The 20,576-nt window shown below is 42.8% G+C and overlaps 2 protein-coding genes across 2 annotated transcripts; one reads left to right on the forward strand and one right to left on the reverse strand.

The window, feature by feature from the left end:
• Nucleotides 1-702: 702 nt before the first annotated feature.
• On the reverse strand, nucleotides 703-3,595 carry hspb7 (heat shock protein family, member 7 (cardiovascular)). Its single transcript, XM_034537352.1, has 3 exons — nucleotides 3,245-3,595; nucleotides 1,535-1,659; nucleotides 703-1,341 (listed from the first exon to the last, which is right to left on the reverse strand). The coding sequence occupies exons 1-3, from the start codon at nucleotides 3,402-3,404 to the stop codon at nucleotides 1,162-1,164; spliced, it is 465 nt and encodes a 154-aa protein (XP_034393243.1). The 5' UTR covers nucleotides 3,405-3,595; the 3' UTR covers nucleotides 703-1,161.
• Nucleotides 3,596-7,182: 3,587 nt separating this feature from the next.
• clcnk (chloride channel K) lies at nucleotides 7,183-20,576 on the forward strand. Its single transcript, XM_034537526.1, has 19 exons — nucleotides 7,183-7,384; nucleotides 8,522-8,653; nucleotides 8,736-8,864; nucleotides 10,216-10,355; nucleotides 10,461-10,538; nucleotides 10,926-11,001; nucleotides 12,742-12,867; nucleotides 13,678-13,762; nucleotides 14,016-14,117; nucleotides 14,517-14,601; nucleotides 15,074-15,229; nucleotides 15,868-15,937; nucleotides 16,046-16,156; nucleotides 16,653-16,869; nucleotides 18,599-18,732; nucleotides 19,105-19,175; nucleotides 19,492-19,572; nucleotides 20,044-20,130; nucleotides 20,412-20,576. The coding sequence occupies exons 1-19, from the start codon at nucleotides 7,183-7,185 to the stop codon at nucleotides 20,448-20,450; spliced, it is 2,121 nt and encodes a 706-aa protein (XP_034393417.1). The 3' UTR covers nucleotides 20,451-20,576.

The raw sequence follows: 20,576 nt of genomic DNA on the forward strand, positions 1-20,576 counted from the left end.
CAGTCAAATAACAAAGGCGTCAACATGAGTTTTGCCTGAATAGAGCCTTTGAAATCCTTAAAAACAGGACAGATGCCTCTGCACAAAATAATAGAATAAAAGCACCACATTTCCTCTAGGCTTTGCTTTGTCTCATTCCTTTTGAGAGTAGTTTGCTTTGCGGTGGTCACTGCCTACCCACCTTTAGGCCTATATCTGTCTTATTTGTGTAATGATTGGGTCAGTCATGCTTTAAAAACAGACTATTATTTCATTAGTATATTGAATGAAGACAGGCATAGTTCAATTCTGGTTCTGTTCTAAAAAAAATACATGTTGGACCGCGTCTGAGGACTTAATACTGACTTCATGTCCCCAACACGCTCCCTACCACCAAAGTTTATAGCACAAACCAAAAGTAGTTTCTAAAATTACTTTGATTGTTTTTGCCTTTCGCATTTTATATTTGTAATTAACTGTTCAGTTAAAGTTATTCAAAGGGGGTGCTAAACTATTTCAAAGCAATAGAAGGGGAGAAATAAAGCCATTACTTTTAGAGCTTTTGCAATACCAAAGATGTGCAGGTTTCTAATAATATAATATACACTCTCCACTGGTTGCTAAAAACAAACTCCAGCCCCTTTTAAAAATATATATAATTTGTCATGCCATACGTCAATCAAGAGAATTACACATTTTTATTGTCAAAGCAGGATCATTTAATTCACAAAAATAATAATACACAATAAGTTATTATTAAAGTGGCAACCATCAATTGAGGTGACTCGGATTTTTAGAACTGTGTTAGAGGATAGGAGTAAAGTGGTGAACCGATTGGTTAGTGGCTGTGTGCGTGTAGGGGTGTGTGTGTGTGTGTGTGTGTGTGTGTGTGTGTGTGTGTGTGTGCAACAGAGAGAGAGAGAGAGAGAGAGAGAGCGAGAGAGAGAAAGAGAGAGACATGCTGTACATGTCCAACCCACGTGTCTCCATATGTTACATGCAGGTGTGACCTAATGGCTGCTGAGTGTGGTGGACTAACTCAGAGTGTTGATGAGCAGCAACAGGCATCCTGTCAGCCGCGGGACGTGAGTGTTTAAAGTAGAATGGTTTCAGTGAAGGCAGGAAATACAGGAAGTAGCACAAAAAACAAGAGGCCTGTGATGCGCTAGCGGGGCCCCCCCTCTAGATCTTGATCTCGGTGCGGAAGGTCTGTGCGAGCTCGTGCTTGGCCGGGTGTCGCCGCGCCGTGACCGTCAGGGTCCCGTCGGCGGCCAGCGATGATGTCACCGAGGTGGGGTCCACATCGTCGGGTAGCTGGCACTTGTGCGTGAAATTGTTCATGACCGAACCATCCTGGGCCAACTGCCAAAGACAGAATATGACCGGTGACGTGATGTCTTGTGACAGAGGATACACACACGCTGTGGAAAGAGTCGCCTACTCCACAGAACCCAGTTTAATGAGACCTAAAGTCTCAGGGTCCTGTCACGGGAACACTGACATTGTTTTAAAGACTTTATGCTGCCATTCCAAATGAAAAAAGGAGGCCGCCCACCTTTTCTGCACGAACTTCAATCTGGTTGTTGGATGTGGTGACGATGACATCTTCAGGGGAGAAGTCTCGCACGTCAACTGTGAACTGATACGAATCCCCAAGAGTTTTGATATTTCCAGATCCGCCTGACGCACAAGGAGAGCAGAAAGAAAGGAGGTCAGACCTCAGGAGCAAACAGAAGTATATTTCTCTCTTTGCCCAAATCCTTTTTTGTCTATTCTTATTTACGCTGCAAAGATTTGCAGTTATTGTCATTACAGCATACAATCCATACTAAAATCAGACATTATTCAGGCTCATTCATTTCTGCTGTAATGACCCTTTCCATAAAATGGTGAGAAACATACTAACCGATAATCACTTCTATGTTTCCTCAAAGGCAACTCAGATTTCTAGCTTTCTAAAGAGGACATAAAACACATCAGGGATCAGGGATTTCTTTTGTTTTTGCGAAAATGTGTTTTGAAAAATGTAAAATGATGACCAGTCTTTAGAATTAGTTAAAAAACTAAAATATCGAGATATGTCTTTTTCCAAAAAAGACATTTTGACCCGACAAAGTAGAAACATTACTGCAGGCTGAATTCCATTTCGCTGCTCGGCCCTCGCTGTGTTAGTTTTCACATCGCTGACGTTACGAGATGTGAAGTTGCTCTTGTGAATTCTTAATACATATACTGTGTTTGACATTGGAGAGCTTCATATTCTTAAAGCAAAAGCCCAAATGTGATTATTGTCTACAGCTTTATAACATTATTTGACTTGGACGTAAGTAAAATACTCAAATAAAGTTTGTTACTATGTGCTGTTTAGCATTAAGTGTTTTTTAAACTTTGACGGATTTGTAGTGTGAACAAAACCACTTTGATCAGTTTACCAGCTTTTAGAGACCAAAGAAGTCAGATGCATGACGTTGTGTGTTCCATGGCACCGGTATTAACTTTGCTTTATGGATAGGTTTTTGGAATGTGTTTAATTAAATGCCAATGCGAATCATGAACGTAATGTAATAATAACAACATGTAATGATGAGGCAGTAACAGGATAGAGTAGAGGCACATATGATCATCATGCAGCGAGTGAGAATAATGACCTCGTACACAGACTGTGTGAGATATTAGCTCTATAACTTAACATATGCGGGTTAGTTTGACTGCGTGACATATTTCCAAATGTGTGTGTGTGTGTGTGTGTGTGTGTGTGTGTGTGTGTGTGTGTGTGTATTTAGTGTGTACACGGGTCACCGGGCAACCATCCGGTCATTCCTCATGCAGGCGTCACTCCAGATACTCAGTGTGTGAAGTCACACCGCTGGGCAGCCAGCAGCATTCCCCAGGCGTGCATGTGTGTGTGTGTGTGTGTGTGCGCACGCGCGTGTGTTGTTCTCCCTTTCGCTGCACCCACCAACAATGGTTCCAAATGATTTCCCCCACCACCACCACACACACACACTCCCGACTTTAAGAGTGAATCCCATTGTGTTTCATTTTCATACTTTAAAAAAAAAAGAGTTACTCCATCCAACCAGACTACACTCTTGCTTAGAAACACATTTTGTCTGCACACACCAACCATACCAGATAACCCCTTTACCCCCCCGCCTCAACGTTAACCTATGACAGATTGATTTGCCACTACTTCTTTAATCTTTAAACAAATTGCTCCCAAGCATGCGCACACATCTCAGTCAAAGCGATCCCTTCAACTTACTGGAGAAGCCCAAGGCGTCGCTCCCAGGCCGCATGAAGGAGCCGAAGTCCTCGGCGAACAGTCCCCGGCTCTTCTCCATGTAGGGGTTCCCAGAGGATGAGGACGAGGTCTGGTGGAAACTACGCTCCGATCGATAGGCAGAGGAGTTGGTCCCACTCATGGATGGCTGAGAGTGCTGGGTGAGGAGAGAGGAGGAGAGTAAAGGGAGGAAGAGGGAGGGAGGAGGTTCTTCTCAGTGGTTGCTCTTGGGAGTCTTCCAGAGGCGTCAGTGTCAGAAACAATGCACGCTGCCCTTCTGTCTTCCTTCTTTTCTTTTTCTTTATATGTGCCTTGCTTGTATTTGGTATTTGGTTGGTGTTTGCCCACTCTCCGGCAGACACCCCATCCACGGCCCTTATATACCGTGTGGTCCCACGCGCACGTGGGCGGGTGTGCACGTGCGCTACAGCTCATAGGGGAAAGGGGAATAAGTGTTCTATATTTATCACGAGAGCGATGGAGAGATGGGTGCTGTTGTTGGAAAAAGTTCTGGGCATTGAAGGCTCTGAGGTTAAGGGGAGTCGAGAGAGAGAGAGAGAGAGAGAGATACGATAGAGAGAGGTAGAGAAAGAGTGGGGGGTGGGAGGGGGGGGGGGCAACAGTTGTCATTTCAGACGCACCGCCCCTGAAATAGCTTTCCTCTTCCCCACACACACACATACACACATACACACATACACACACACACACACACACACACACACACACACACACACACACACACACACACACACACACACACACCACGGCGTCATCAGTCCGTTCTCCTTCAGTTCCAATACGCTGGATTCTCACACGGCTCTGACATTAAATTACATCTCATGAAAGAGATTTCTTTGATTATATTTTTTCATCATCTGTTTATTGATTCACCCAACAAATGACGCACTGGGATGACGCTGCCTGGTTGTCTCCTGCTTAGTGGAGGAAAGTGGAACGTGAACTAGAGAGGAACCGGCTCTTCTCAGAGGAGGATAAGTTGAGAGCAAAACAAAGATGGAAAGAATGCGTGAAAACAAAGCCGTCGGCTGGGAGCCGGGGACTTAGTGGTGACATTGCTTTGTGGCTATTAATATCACGAGCCACGGGCCATCACGATTAGAAAACACTCACTGCCCCCCCCCCCCCCCCCCCCCCCCTCGTTGGTGCATGCTGACAGCCAATCCATTAAAACCCATTTATGGGCTCATCGACATTACGCCATTTTGAAGCAACGTTTGAAAGGTTACCCCACGTTGCTAATGACGCCACGCGGCGGTGAAATGTGCGTCAAGTCTTATCGGCGTATATATCTCAGAGTCCTCTGCTTGAGGTCTAAATCCAGACCAGCAACTCACAGTTTCCCTGCCTCCTCTCCATAGTGACAGCAGGAACATCGTTGGCTCATATTGGCCTTTTTATTCAAAGTGAGACTGCGCTTTGTGCCTCTGATGGAGCTGCCACCGAAAGCAAAGCTATACGGTTTATGAATATGTTGTTAATGTTCAGGATGTGGGTCATATTATTTTCTCAATCATCAAAGGTCAAACTGATCTCAGCTGCGTCTCAGCAAGGAAACAAAAGTAATTTACCCAAGTGGCTCTGACAGACAGGTTTGAGTTGACATGAGATGCATAAGATAGAAATGTTTCTGATAGGAATCAAACCCTCAACCGGGGCTCTAGCAATCATAGCTGTCTGACCAGGCTGCTATTCCAAAGACATGACGGGGCCCCACAAAGAAAGGACCACAATGCCGTTCTGTCCTTGTTGTTTATTCTGAAGTGAAGCAGTTTAAAAGCTAAAGATTGGAATATGAGGCAATGTGGGTCACCTATGATGAGATGATGCTGATGGGTCATATCCTCGCACAAGGGGTCCTCAATAAGATAGAGAATCACAAATATATAAATGAGATACAAATATTGCTCATCATAACTTCAGAGAGCCGGCCAGGAGCACAAGAGTTATGAAAATGACAAACGAGAATAAGGAGAGTGGGATCAAGAAATTGTGTATCTGCCAGTAATCAACATTGTGTCACCGGTGACTTTGAGTCACCACGATATGTGTGGGCTTGTGTTTGCATTCCTATCTGGCCACACACACACACACACACACACACACACAAACACACACGCACACACACACACACACACCCGTGTTTGGGTTGTGTCTGCCTCAGCTGCTGCATGTTACGTAATGCTGCAGGCAGGGGGACCGTTCCCAGTGATAGACACGCAGTGGCTGAACTGGAAGGTCATCTCACTGCAGCTGATTTATTTTATTAAGTAAGATGGTCAGCTTTGTGAGCAAATTATGAAGATATTCATGAATGACACGTCTCTCAGACCGGGATCTCCATTCACCGGCTTTACTGACCTTCATATAGAAATTATTTATCATAAAAAGCTGCTCTTCTCTTGAAAAGCCTATTTATTGGAAAGAGTAAAATACAAATACAATTTGAATTAATATATATATATATATATATATATATATATATATATATATATATATATATATATATATATATATATATATTTACATCAATCAATCAAATAACAGATAAATCAAGCAAATGTACATAGAATTTCTGATTTCATTCAATTTCATGTAGTATTTTACTGAAACCAACCAAGGCCATATATTATGATGTCAAGTTTACAAGCAGTCTACTCATTCATCACTCATCATGTGGGGAACAATACTAATTAAACTTTTCTTTTAAAGCTGCATCAGTTAATTTGGGGTCACTTGGGGGCAGCGTTTCATATTATAGTACTTTGGAACCATTTATGAATATCATTTGTATTATTAATGCAGCTTCGAGACATGACACACCCACACAATACCTTTCTGCTTTATATCCACTGGCAAAACTTCAGTTTTGGGATTTGGAATCTGTGTTACATCATTTGATTTGCCTTTCCTTATAATCCTTGAGGGGAAACTTCTCAGGTTGTCAACAATGATTGTTTTTCCAGAGTTAAGTAAAAAGAAAGAAACTACTGTCTGGCTCTTTGGTCACCTAGGTGTGCTGTTCCCATGGAAACAAGTGTTTGCATTGACAAAAGCGGTCGTCTGTACATTTTTATAGTGTTTATGCGTGAGAGTGCTCATTAAAAGCCGAACGGGAAGACGGGACTAAATAACAGCTCATTTACAGTGTGTGTGTGTGTGTGTGTGTGTGTGTGTGTGTGTGTGTGTGTGTGTGGGTGGGTGTGTGGGTGTGGGTGTGTTCCAAGATAAGAATAATGATTGCCATAACCTTGAGAAATCCGCTGCTAACATGACTTCCTACAAAGTGTCTGACATTTACAGGATTCATGACTATCCTCCAGGGATTTTCAAATGAGTCACTGACATAAGAAAAGTCATCTGCAGATATAAATCTTCAACGAACTCGGTTTCTCATCTATTCCAATTCTTTGCTCTCCCTTTGTTCAACATCTTACGCGTCGTTGTGATCTTTCTGCAAAGAATCCTGTCATCTCTGCTAATAGAACATGATGTCGTAAGACCGAGATATTATGAAGCAAGTTGGACAATATCATGTCCATCGAACCGGTATATACTCATAATCACCAGCAGTACCAGTTGTTTACATGTACGGGATTATGAGAATTAATTTCTGCAGTCTGGTTGATTAAGAAATGAACATGTCTCTCTCACTGGCTCCTCTATGATCACGACGGATGAAGGGCACTTGTTCCTCTAAAGAGTTAATATTAGCTACCCTGTCAACCATGACTGCTCCATTACCTCAATGCCAATAACTTGACAGAGGTCAGACCACCAACACTGCCAGTGCAATAGGAGGTGAGTCTACCTGTCTTCCAGCTTTGTTTTACAGTGGCAGCAATAAGTGTAGCCGGGCATTCATATTTTTTCCATCATTGAGCCTCAGTTTTCACACAATGACGCCGACACTTCAAGACAAAATGAAGAGCCTGGAGGAGGAAGAGGAGGAGGAGGAGGGGGGGGAGGCTGCTGAGAGTGGAACCGTCGGAGAGGACGACGACCGGCAGCAAGGAAATCAATCAGACACATCCTATAATAAGATTCTGCTCCTTGCTGATCCATGGAAACCATGCCGACGGTCCCGTGCAACTGTCAAAGGTCAGACGGAAAGTGGGAAATCATTAGGACGTGATCAATACCGACCCGATCAATACATCAGAGAGTAGCTATTTCATGACGGCAATCTGAGACACGGATTTCAGTTTGGGGCCTAATCTGAGGAGTGAAGCATGTGATCTGTGTTGCAGACATTTCATAATGCGTCACTAGATTTCTTTATATAGTCGTTTGTTTTCTGTATAGTATTGCTATTTGCATCGGACCACGTTCCCAATGGAGATGCTTTAAAGTATCATATTGCCTTTTTCCAATAGATTAATCATAGCGAACCATAACCTTTTGAGATCACTGAGGCCTTGGTAGAAGTGGCTCTTTTACGTTTACCATCACGTCTTCTTTCAGACTAGTGGAACAGAACTATTACAAAATTCAAGTGTTTATTTTACTACTTTACTACTGACGGCTATTTGCGTCAACAGTAGATAATGCCTCATTTGCATATTGGAAAAAATAACTTTCAGAAAAGATGCAATACAAATAATGATCGTCGTAATGCAGGTATTGAACTGCGGCTGTTTCGTGGTGTCAAGTTATTTTGTGTATTCTTTTTCACCGATAGCCGTTTTTTCAAGAGCAGTGATTTGTCACACTGAACCAGAAATGACCTCTGCAGTAGCACATAATAAATACATGCTGGTTTCATTCTGATCTATAATCCCAAGGTTTCTATTGAGTGGGTTGTCCATATTTTATTCATAGACACATTTATAAAACATTGAATTCCTAAATTCCTTTTTTTGGGCTGTAGACAGAATCTTTCAAATAACCTTGGACTTTAACGTGTGAACAAACTTAAAACAAATATTTTTTTAACCTGGCTTCATCCAACGTTATGATTTCTGTTTTAGATATTTGTGAAAATGAACACATTAGACAATGCTTAATTTGCATATTTGCAATAGAAATAAATTGAAATAGAAATAGAAATTAAACAAGTAAACTGAGGAAGTTTCATGGTAAATCTTTGTTGAAATGTGCAGCCTATTCATCTGCAGTGTGTGGGACGACATCGCCAACATTTATATTTCTATATTTCTATTATTTATGCATATTTCCTAGACTCACAAAACCCAAATGAAAATATAAGAAGGCTAACCCACATGTGTGCATCCTTAGACTGGCTGCTGAAGCTGAGGGGCTGTCTGGAAGCATGCTGTGGGATGGAGTGGTATGGCTACGCCGCTCTGGGCATTTCCATGGCCGTCCTCAGCTTCCTGATGGACCTCAGCGTGGCGAAGCTGCTGCGAGGTATCGACACATCGATTAGACAAGACCACCTGAGTGAGCAAATGACAGGAAATGAACGTTTTGCTTTTTACTCCACATGTAGCGCACCAGTGGCTGTTTACGAAGCTGCAGGGCAACAGTCTGCTGCAGTTCTTCTGCTGGACTCTTTACCCAGCATGCCTCTGTGCCGTCGCATCATCGTTCTCCCACAACATCTGTCCCTTCTCCACAGGTCTGTAACAGCACCAGTTCAAGCTCAAGCACTAAATTCAAGTCTTCTTCAATCAATATGCTGATTTAGTAAATTACGATCCAAATTTAGAGTAAAATATGATAAAGTATGTGTTTTCATACCAGAAATACTAGCGTTTTGAAAATGTATGAGGCACACAGACGCGTTACGGACACAGGACACAGGTATTTTCACAATGGTAAACATTTGTATTGAAATCATTAAATAGGTAAGGACTGGAGCTGCTGGGGAGGAACATTATATTAATAAACAAATGAAATTGACTGAAACCAATAAAGGGAATACAAACAGTTCTACAGACTACAGACTACATGGAGTGCGCAGGGGGGCTACTGCCTACTCACCACAGCAAGAATAGTGTGTTTGAGTCTTTTTATTTGCATGCATAAGGTGAGAACTCACCACGGGGGCCTGGCTTCCCAACAACGCAACTCCGCTTCACTGAAAGAAAGAGAACAAACAAAAAGAATCAAATACAACAATGGGCAAAAACAAAAACAGTGGGTGAACCTACAAAGGGAAAACAGAGATTAACAGGGCATAGTAAAATAATGCATTTTGCTGAGGTGACAACAGAGGACAAGGGCCAAAAGGTGCTTTATATAATCTGGCCCTAATAAGGGGACTGGTTGGGGGAGGAGTCAGGCGTTACACAATATGTTACATTCACTTGACATTGGTAAACATACCACACCACATAAGGCTCATAGCGCATAATAATGGTATCAAGTCGGGGTTCTTGAAAAAGACACAAAACAGAGACGCGTATCATTTTCCCTTTTAGAAACTCTTTTCCCATCTAAAACAAATAGAATTATAAAAAGTCACGTGGGATATTATTTTTGAGATTCAGTGAGGGGTAAAGGGAGAAGTACAGTATGAAAAGTCAACCGTGATCGTATCTATCTCACAGAAAATATTTAAAGCATGATGTATTTCCAGGAAGAAGGCATCTGTATGCTTGTGTATAGGAGACTTGAATGAGGCAGAAAGCATAGATCGACCTTCAAGAGACGACCTCACCCTGTCTCCACTTTCTCTGCTTGGGGCAGTACACTTAGATTTATTCGAAAAAGGGCAAATCTGCTTGATTTGAAGAAGCAACTTAAAAACTGAAAACATGACAACATAACTTTACGAATCACAAACTAAATGGTGCTTCATTTTCTTTTCTGCTGATCGTATTTGCCACCCCCTCAAAACTGTTTAAATATTCTAAAATCATTCCTGTGCATTCACTTGGAATAGTTTAAAAATAACAACTTTTGATTGCTTCATTACGTCCGAGTCTTTCAAAGGAATACTGTCCTGTCACTTCATTTCTCTGCAGGCTCGGGGATACCAGAGGTGAGAACCATGCTGGCCGGCATTGAAATGCCTCATTACTTGTCTCTCACTAATATGTTTTCCAAGTTCCTGGGCCTTATCTGTACACTGGCAGCCGGCAGCACTATTTTCCTGGGCAAAGTGGTGAGAGGCGTCTCAGTATACCTGTTTGTCATATAAAGCATCCATTTAAAGTTGTATATCATGAGTTATGAACACAGTTCCTCTATATTTGTCTCTTAACATCAGGGTCCGTTTGTGCATCTTTCCACCATGGTTGGAGCCTACCTGAGCAACCTGTGCACTCTTATGCAAGCGGATAAGAAGGTAGACCTTAGAAAGTCATTCAGAAATAGGTTTACCAACTTTACCTGGTGGAAACCAAAACAGAGTTCAAAGGAGAGCGACTAGTGGACTCAGATTCGCCTCAATGCTAACGCTGAGTGTGAACGTTCTATAATAATATTTGATTTCACATGTGCAACGTGACTGCTCGAGTCAAAGACTGGGAGTGAAGTAACAATGTGCAGTTCATGTACGACCACTACTAATGTTGTTTCATGTTTGCTGGACGTGTAAGTAAGCAACTATTTAGTTTCTACTATTAGAAAAAGAAGAAGAAAGAAAAGCCGCTGAAGGAAAAAGGAGAGATTTATGCATTTTCAAAAATGCAAGTTAAATATATAGCGCATTACGGCATCTTTCTCTGTTTAGGAAAAAGCTGCTGGAGAAATGCACGTTGTCGCTGCTGCAGTCGGAGTCGCCAGCTGCTTCGGAGCACCCATCAGTGGTGAGGGAGCCAGCATGAGGAATCGTTATGTGTCTGCTATATATCTGTTCTTCTCACACCGTTCTGGTTAAAGCATCGACTACCCGCAGTTATTCAGGGAGACACTTTGTATTTAGTAATAATGTTAATACATTTTATTTGTACAGCGCTTTAAAAAGGTGCTCATACGTAGATATTGTCATGGCCTTTTCATGGCATGTATACAGGACATTTCATGACAAACCCTCCCGCTAGCAATACAGTACTGTATGTTCTGGAAAAAAAAACACATTTTACCTTGAAAAACCAGACATGCCAGTTAAGCCTGACACAAATGCACCTTTGACAATTCAAAAACAGGCATTTCTGAATTAATTATAACTTAAAAGTTTAGGAAACTGTGTCTAACAGACAAAGGAATATTAACACCCCGAACAGAAGAAGAACATTTCATTTGCACCCCCGTGGGGAAGGAAGCCTGCGTGACCTCGAAAACCTGCGGAGGCCCTGCAGTAAGAAAATAAAGACACAGCCCCAGGCAAAACATATGAATGTATTCCACGTTATACCCTCTAGATCAAACATTTAACTTAACCCTTGTAAATGACACATTAGGAATTTAAAGTTGCCCTGTGGAGTTATTTTATCAGCAAAAGTTATGTTGAAGTTGTGTTAAACGTGTCGAGTGTATTTCTCCTCAAAACATTTGCAAAGCTGATTAAAATTCAGCATTGGCCCATTGCAGCATATCTTGCCGTGTTACCACCACCTGTTGATCAGTGCAATATAGTGTGACATCACTGGCAGCTCCTAGCGCAAGCAGAGGTCAAAAACGCCACAGGGAATAATTAATTAATTTTGGGGATGTCTTTTGCATTTACTGTGTAAAATTCAAATTGGTTATCTACTGTTTCGTCCACTGGAACCCTTTTGGAACCAGAGATGAAGCCATTGCTACACGAGCCGAATCACATGTCACTCGATTGCAGAGGGATGAAAGCTCTCTGTACTATGAGCGACACTTTTCACATTGTCATTTCATACATTGTCATAATAAAATAGAAATTCAAGCTGCTTTACAATAGCAATTTATAGTGTACAAAACGTTGTCTGTTCGCAGTTTGCTCAGTAAAAAAAGGCTGTAAAACGTTCATACTCTCTACCAAAACCTATTTTAAATAAAACACAAAATATCCTTAAACTAAATAAATTTCCATCTGGTAGTTTGGGTTATTTGGACAAGATAAAATAGTCCCTTTGGGATACCTTATACTTTAATAGGCATTCCACACACAGCGAGAGAGTGCGTGTGTGTGTGTGTATGTGTGTGTGTGTGTGTGTGTGTGTGTGTGTGTCTGTCTGACTGTGTGTGTGTGTGTGTGTGTGTGTGTGTGTTAATGCAGCTCCCCCTGACATTTCCCACTTGTTACTTCACACATTAGCTCTTCCCTTTTATCCTCATCACGATGTCGACGTGTTTTCTCTCACCTCTTCCTCCTTTGATCAACTGTCTGCCGAATGCTTTGATTCTCTCAGCTCATCTGTGCTCACGCGGCAAGATTAATTTAAAAGGTTATTATTATAAGTAACAAATCATTAGAGATTAACACCTTGAATGTTTCTTACATTTCTTTTTTGCAGGAATTATTTACCACACACACAGGAGGATTTTATTTATTTATTTTTACTTGGCTGAGAATAATTACTGCTGTTTTTAGAATTGTCTAAAGTGACTTTTCTCACCCTCCTCGGCTCCTGCAGGTGTGTTGTTCAGCGTGGAAGTAATGTGTTCTCACTTTGCCCTGAAGCATTACTGCCCATGTTTCTTCTCCGCCGCCTGTGGGGCGCTGACGTTCCGCCTGTTCTCCGTGTGGAGTGGAGATGGAGGTAATGGACGCCCTGATTCTGCCCTTACAGATGAGTGGGAAAATTAAAGCCCGTGTTTTTGGAATGTCCACATACTTTTGGCTTCATCGCATAGGTGCTGAAATCAACCCTAAGTATTTGTAAAAAGGCAAAAGTCACGTTTTAGTGTGAATATGTTTGCTAATACGCGTGGTCATATTAAAATGCTAAATTTTTTTATTGAGTTTGGTTTAAAGGTCCAGTGCGTAGGATAAGATAGTGAACACTCACCTGAAAATATGAATTGTTGCGTTTTTCTTACCTTTGAATGATTTGTTTTGATCTAAGTAGGGATCATTATCTTCCACGGAGTCGGCCATGTTCCTACAGTAGCCAAGAACGGACAATCCAAACACTGACTCGAGCGAGAGCCTTTTTGTGTTTTACCTGAAGGCCACCGTAGTTGTCCAAAGTGCTTGGAAAGGGAGGGGCGAGCGGGGGGAGGATTCAGTCGTTTGCAATCTGCCACCTCACCACCAGATGGCACTAAACCCTACGCACTGGTCCTCTAAGTCTTCTTCTCCCATGGGAGGGTGTCTCATTTGAAGGCCCGGCTGACATACATTCATTTCAAAGTAAATTTAATTGTTCATTTGAGCTTGTCAGCGATGTTGACAGCCATCTAATTACTCGTTGTGACAATGACCGGGAGCATCACTTTTGTCAAAATTAGCAGAAACATTTCCGCTGAATTTCAATAATATCTCAGTGCCATAAAGGGAGGGAAGATTAGATTTTGAGAGGCCGTGGGAGAAATAAGAGTGATGACTTCAATTTGTTTTGTGTCCACAGAGACTCCTCAGGCGCTGTTCAAAACTAATTTCCCCTCTGCTCTACCTTTCTACCCACTGGAGATTCTTCTGTTTGCCTTCCTGGGGTGAGTGTATTTCATCTTCCCAAGTCCCACAAATAAAACGGACATTTGGTATTCATATTCAGTCACAATGAAAAGTCTTTGACCATTTTCTGCATTCGTTTAAAATAGTTTTGTTTCTTCAAGTCAATAATTTCCTGGCTTCCTCCTCCTCTTCATCACCTCCCCAAGAATAATGACTTCCGATAGCCGACTGATGCTGAAGATGAAATATGCCTCCTGTCTCCCACTGAGTGGGCTTTCTGTCTGCAAACAGGCTGCTGTGTGGAGCCGTGAGCCGCTGCTACCTCCTCTGCCATCGGCGGGTCCTGCAATTCACCAAAACCAACCCCGCCGTCATCAAAATGCTGACGACAGAGTGAGAGCTCTTTGCCAGATAGATAGGGATTCAGTGATGAGTCATCCGCGTTGTGAGGTAGACTCGTGAGATATTTTGGGGCTTAGTTCAAGCCGATTGACGGGCCAATGACGCAGGAACCTGCTATGTTTCTTTACATACTTTATTTAGAATCTGTTAGCCCCTGAATCCATTTTGTCAATGTTTTTAAAAATAAAATAAAAAACTATTTCATAGTGTAAAACATTGTAAACCTTTAAAAGCAAAGATCTGAAAAGCATCACAGCTGGTTCAGTGCTGATGATTATAGATTATTCCACAGAGAGCGTTTAGCTCTCGCATTTCAATTTCAATAGGAATCACCCAAATGAAAGTAACATAATAACAATAGTGCCTGTATATGTGAATACATCTCTGCAGGAAGGGTCTATACTCAGGCATGGTGGCCCTCTTCCTGGCATCTCTGACATTTCCTCCCTCTGCTGGTCAATACATGGCTTCCAAGGTAGGAACACACGATTAGAGACACAGTTCATTTTAGGGTTTTATAAACACATAATTCATAAGTTAATTGATCGGTTTCTCAACCGATCACCATTTAAAGATGATATATTTCTAGGTTAACAAACAGTTATTATATATTTGGTGGTGGTTATTTTGATCCAATCCTTCATACACCCTCCTGCTGTTGTAAATATTCACTGCAACAACAAACGGCTGGAAATAGTCCCCGACAAACGCCACATTTTCTCCTGGTTGCGTGACTAAAAACCACAAATAGTCAGGGGAAATTACCATGAACAAATGGGAATAGGGACGAGCGCCACCGACAGGGTCGGGAAGTCACACAGCGGTGAGAGATAGATTATTAGTAAGACAGTAAGAAAAGCAATAGAATAACGCCAGCCCTGTCCTCTATTGTTCCCCCTTTGTTTAGTTTTTCTCTGTCCTCTGAATGGCCGAAATCTCGTTCACAGCTCAGCATGAAGCAGCTCCTGACCTCCTTGCTGGATAGCAGGCGGTGGAGCTCTCAATCCCACAATGCCTCTGTCCAACTGGGGCCCGAGCCTTTGTTGGACTGGGGCTCATCTGGGAGCCCGCTCCTTTCTCTGGCTGTCTTTCTGCTCATGAAGGTACAAGCAATTGGAAAAGCCAATTAAATAGTCTTTTTATATATATATCGGTCTACCTGCACTGACAACCAACAAAGCCCTCACTCCTCTTGTTGCCTTTGGGTCACAGCGAGCTCATAATTGTCATGCAGTAATTGACATTTGCACAGTATAGCGTCTGTTTACCCTTTCGGGCTGAAATGCCTTCTGATATCTGATGCTCGCCCATAGCAACACTCCACATGGATTTTGTGATTTTGTACAGCTTGCAAGACAAGTATAATGGAAGAGGAGACGGTATCAACCACTGCACATATCTAATATCTTCATTTGCACCCGGAGCAGATGGAAGCCGTACTTACTGTTGCAGAAAAGAAAAATATTATTGTATGTGGAGATTTCTGCATTGAGAACAGATATTTACATCTCATTGGGATCTGCTTACTGTGATTCTTGTGCGTCACTCCGCCCCCTCATTACCACACACAGATGTGAATGGCAATAATCTGTTTATTTATGCACAATCGATTCGCGAGCAGTGCAAACATCTCCCGGCACACGGCTCGACACATAGCTCGTGCTGTGCCGGTGGAGCTGGTGTGTCTGTTAAGATGGCCGAGACGTGACAGGCTGTGTGTGTCTCCGTTGTTTGTCCTGAGATGTGGATGTTGGTCGTCGCCTGCACTCTGCCTCTGCCAGCTGGGTACTTCATGCCAGTGTTTGTCTACGGTGAGTCAGTGAGGGGAAAGTGCTGCCTCCTGTCACCAACCAGTCTGAAAGATGGAAGAAAAAAACTCTGTGTGTGTGTGTTTCTTTTCTTCTATTTCGGTTCTCCAGGGGCAGCTTTGGGCCGTTTGCTTGGAGAAGCGGCAGCTTATGTGTCTTCCACATGGCTGACTTCAGGCCAGCAGTGGGCTTCTATAAATCCGGGGGGCTATGCACTTGCTGGTAGAAGACATTAATCACAGGCTGTTTGCTGTTATATGTTATATGATATAGCGATGACATGACCTGTATTTCCGTGTTTATATCCCTCTTCAATCTACTTAATGTTGAATGATGTTTCCTTTTTGTGAGCTACTTCCTATGTTTTCATCAAATCTACCAATATCTGTGAAAAGTATTCAGTGCTATGAAATTAAATATTATGTTGAATACAATGTAAATTTGTGCTATCATGTTAAAATATGACTAGTGCAAACTTCACACCGAAAGGGTATTAATAAATTCAACTATTTTACAATCTGAGGTGGTGAAGACATCTATTGACAGTGTGAAGATGTCACATCGTAACCCTTTTTGTGGCTGTCGTCTGTGCAGCATACTCAAATAAAATCAAAAATAGTTGTCCCCATTTGTCATGTCGACACAAAATATGGAAAACAGGGTCAAAGTTGAAAAATGGCCTTCAGGAAGTATCTTAACGTGGTTTCCGGCTTTGTAGGTGCAGCCGCCTTCTCCGGGGCTGTGACACACACCTTGTCCCCAGCGCTCCTGGCTTTAGAGTTAACTGGTCAGTTCAGCCACGCTGTGCCCATCCTCCTCGCCACTCTGCTGGCCAATGCCCTGGCTCGCTCTGGGCACCGCCCCTCTTTCTATGACGCACTCTCCATCAGCAAGAGGCTCCCACACCTGCCCTCTCTGGTGAAGGCATGCCCCCGGTAAGTAAAAACAAAGTGTCAGATTGACTAAATCACCTCCGTGGTCAGCAGTTACAATAAATACATAACTAAATAATACATTATATAAAGATAGTGTGAAAAGTCCTGGAAATACTTTAGATCAGATAGATATCTGGAGTTCATGGTATTTGGTGGCTCTCTGGGTGACAATATTGGTCCAGTACTGGCCCAGAGTAAAATATTTCCACAAATAATATGTGGATGCCATCAAATATGTTAGAAATAGAGGCTCCATTCTTTATGCTGCCTTCAGTTGTCTGCTGTGGCTCAGTGGTGAGTAGGGTTGTCCTTCAATCAGAGGATTGTCGGTGTATGAATGTTAGCTACTCCTGATGGGCAGGTGGAACCGTAGCTCCTCCCATCAGTGTATGAATGGGTGTCAATGGCTTTAAAGTCCAGGTCCATTTACCATTTACCATTCATTTCCAGTTGTCCAACACAAACTCAAAAGCTATGACTAAATTCCTGCTGTAGCCTCAGTGCACCTTGAGATTAATGTACGCAGCATGCTGAGGACTCTCTTATTCCCTTGACTGGGTCAAAGTTACCCATAATTGACATACAGCTGACATTTCTGCACATCAGGCACATAAAGACTGTTAAACATTCTAGGAGGAAATTTCTTGTAAAAGCTGCTGGTAGGAGGGCGGATTTTAAACAGCTGAATTTCAAAAGCAGGTGAACTAACGACTTAATTCGAGGGCCCCATCGACCTCCCACGTAGCAATTTTCCTCAATGTGTGCTGTGACGGAGGAAAACGGTCAGTTGTATGTGGACATTTCTGCATTGAGAACAGTTTCAAAGTATAGCATCTCTAATGCAATAACCTCCTTACATTATAGGCTCCCCCTTGCAATTAATGTCTTTTTATCCATTAAAATGTAAATCTACACTTCACGTTTCAAGAGTCGGCCACAATGAACACAATCATCCCTCGCTATGTCTCAAACACCCAAGCTAATAATCTACCAGTGTCACTGTGCAGTGTTTTCCTTTTAAGAATAATTTGTTCTCATATTCCTTGAAAGCACAGATGAGACATAAACATAGAGTAATCCCTATTGTGGCTGTAGGCTACATGGTTTTAATATGATGTTGCTCGGTGACAGCAACTAGCAGCCTCACTGAGGTTTTTCCCCTCCACACTCGCGCAGACTGGATTTTCAGCCTCTAATAACACGCTCCGATGAATATTAAGTCGTCATCACCCACAGCTCCTTGTCGACAGCATTCGGGCTGAGACGGCTGCAAGTGCTCCTCTGACAAACTCACACTGCTCGTGGATTATCGTATATTGTCCGACAGAAGATACTTCTTGAGAAAAACCTTCCTGTAAATGTTTTTTTCCCAGAGTCGCCTGTCTACCGTGTGTCTACCAGGAGTCATTTGCCTGTGTCTGCTGTCTCATGTCAGATCTGCTTTTCTCACCACCGTGTCAAAGCATACCATTGATTTCATGAATCCTTCCAGCCTGAGGATGGTTTCGTCTTTATATTTAACCTGTTATTTGTAATTTAAATATGTACGTACGATGAGAGCGTACCTGAAACCGGAGTCAAATTCCATGTATGTGTACACATACATGGCCAATAAAGCTGATTCTGATTCTGATTCTGATTCTGAAAAGGCGTTAACCTCCAGATGTTTTAGGTTTGACCAAAGCTGCTTTTGCTCCAGGTGTGTGACGTGATGCCTCTCTTCTTGCAGGCTTCCCTCCACACCAGTCGGACAGGTTTTGGGAGCGAAATCAGTGCAGCTCCAGAAAGCAGCTGGGCCAGTGGAGGTTCAGCTGGCTGTCAACACCAGCACTGACACACACATCCCTGTGGTGGACTCACATGGTGCGCAGACAAGGACGTCGAGATTTAGATTGTTTTACCCCTGTCTTCTTACCAAGGAAATCTCATTTTGTCTAGATCTTCCACACTGAATGTAATAAATAGAAGTGAGGACATGGAACATTGGCACATGTCAGATACATCCTGGATAAACACAGTCCCTCATAAAGATTGTAGGGAAATTATGAGAGAAAATATTGTAACCGTTTATGAAGAAGCTGTTGAAGTGATAAAATGGCCCCGGCTGAGTCGCAATCACATTGATGACATTTGCAACAGAGGACTCGCAGCCCACCAGATAGCCGCACGCACTCTGAACCGGAGCCCCGACTGTGGGCTAATGAAATTGATTTGCTCTCCTTTCTTCTGTTGAAGAGTCGCAGATTATACTGGGTTTTGTTCTCCGGTCGGAGCTGCTGATGTTCCTGCGTCACTGCAGCACTGAGGTAACAGGCTGGATGGAGCCACGCAGCTAGCTGCATGCTTCGGGAGAAGGTAGAGGAGTGCACTGCCTGATGCTGCTTAAAAAGGCAGGCATTTTTAAAGCATTATAGTGATAGAAAAATAGAGCTGCGTTTTGTTTTTTTAAACGGCAGATGTTAGTATGTCTAATGTTAGTGAAAGTATGAACATAACCACACTACAACACAACGGGGGATCCTACTTCCTCAAATACTGCTGAATGCTACTGCACGACAAGCAAGCATCTGTTAGTAAATGCATACACACACACGCTCACTCATTCTGTGTTGTTCTGTTCAGACTCTGGAGAAACATCTGGATGAGGTCTGCCGCATTTACCCGACCACTGTCCTGTTATCACCTCACACCACCGTTCAGGAGGTAGGGGGTCGCCGAGCAACTCTGCTGCTCCACTTCATGTGGTGGTGTTTGCATCGGAGTGAGTTCGGTGCAAACACGCGTCATGCACCGACCAAGCTGCTGCATCCGAAGCATTGGGAGCGAGGACGGGTTTGGCTCTGCACCCATCAGCGGACCGGCAAGATTAGAAACTAGCGAAGTGAACATAGTCGAGCATCTAGCAGTGCAGGATAGTTCGCTAGACCATAAACAGAGCTAAAAGACAGTGAATATTGCACTTACATTCCCCTGGTGGCATGACTGACACATTATAAATCATAATATTGCACACTAGCCGCTGGTTATTGCAGGTTTAACGACTCAAAATTGGTGTCAGTCTTATCAGCTAACTCTCAGAATGAATGTGATTAATTACATTTCTTAAAATGGTGAGCAACTTTTCTTTTCTTTAGGGAACCAGTTCCTAATCCAGTTTCCTTTGCGTCCTCACAGGCCCACAGTATCCTCAGTCTGGTTGGAGTTCAGACCTTGTTGGTCGCAGACAGGGGAAGGCTGGTCGGGATCATCACATGGCCGGAGGTAACATGTGTGTGTGTGTATGTGTGTGTGTGTGTGTGTGTGTGTGTGTGTGTGTGTGTGTGTATTCACACTCACTAACACTCTCATCATATAATACTCAATGTGTTCCTCATGTCACACGCAGCTTGAGTTTGCCTGGTTCCTCTTTGGTGTCGCACATCTGCGCACTGGACCAAGACCATGTCCTCATATGAATTAGTCATCGGGTGTAAAAGGCAAAATGGCGACTAATGAATTCTAAGCTGTCTCTTCCCTCCCTCCCTATTTTCTTTCTCCTCCAGATGAAGAGAATATTAGAAGACTTGACAAAAGAAATCTAAGCAGCGACACAGAGGAGGAAATTATCTTTTTTAAGCAAACACAAATCTCTTTCTCGATTAGCACAAGTGGCTCTGATAATGATATCAGGTCTTCATCGCCCACAGGTAACAATGTTTGCATACAAA

The sequence above is a fragment of the Cyclopterus lumpus genome, chromosome 7, assembly GCF_009769545.1.
Source record: "Cyclopterus lumpus isolate fCycLum1 chromosome 7, fCycLum1.pri, whole genome shotgun sequence".
In the NCBI taxonomy this organism is placed as follows: domain Eukaryota; kingdom Metazoa; phylum Chordata; class Actinopteri; order Perciformes; family Cyclopteridae; genus Cyclopterus; species Cyclopterus lumpus.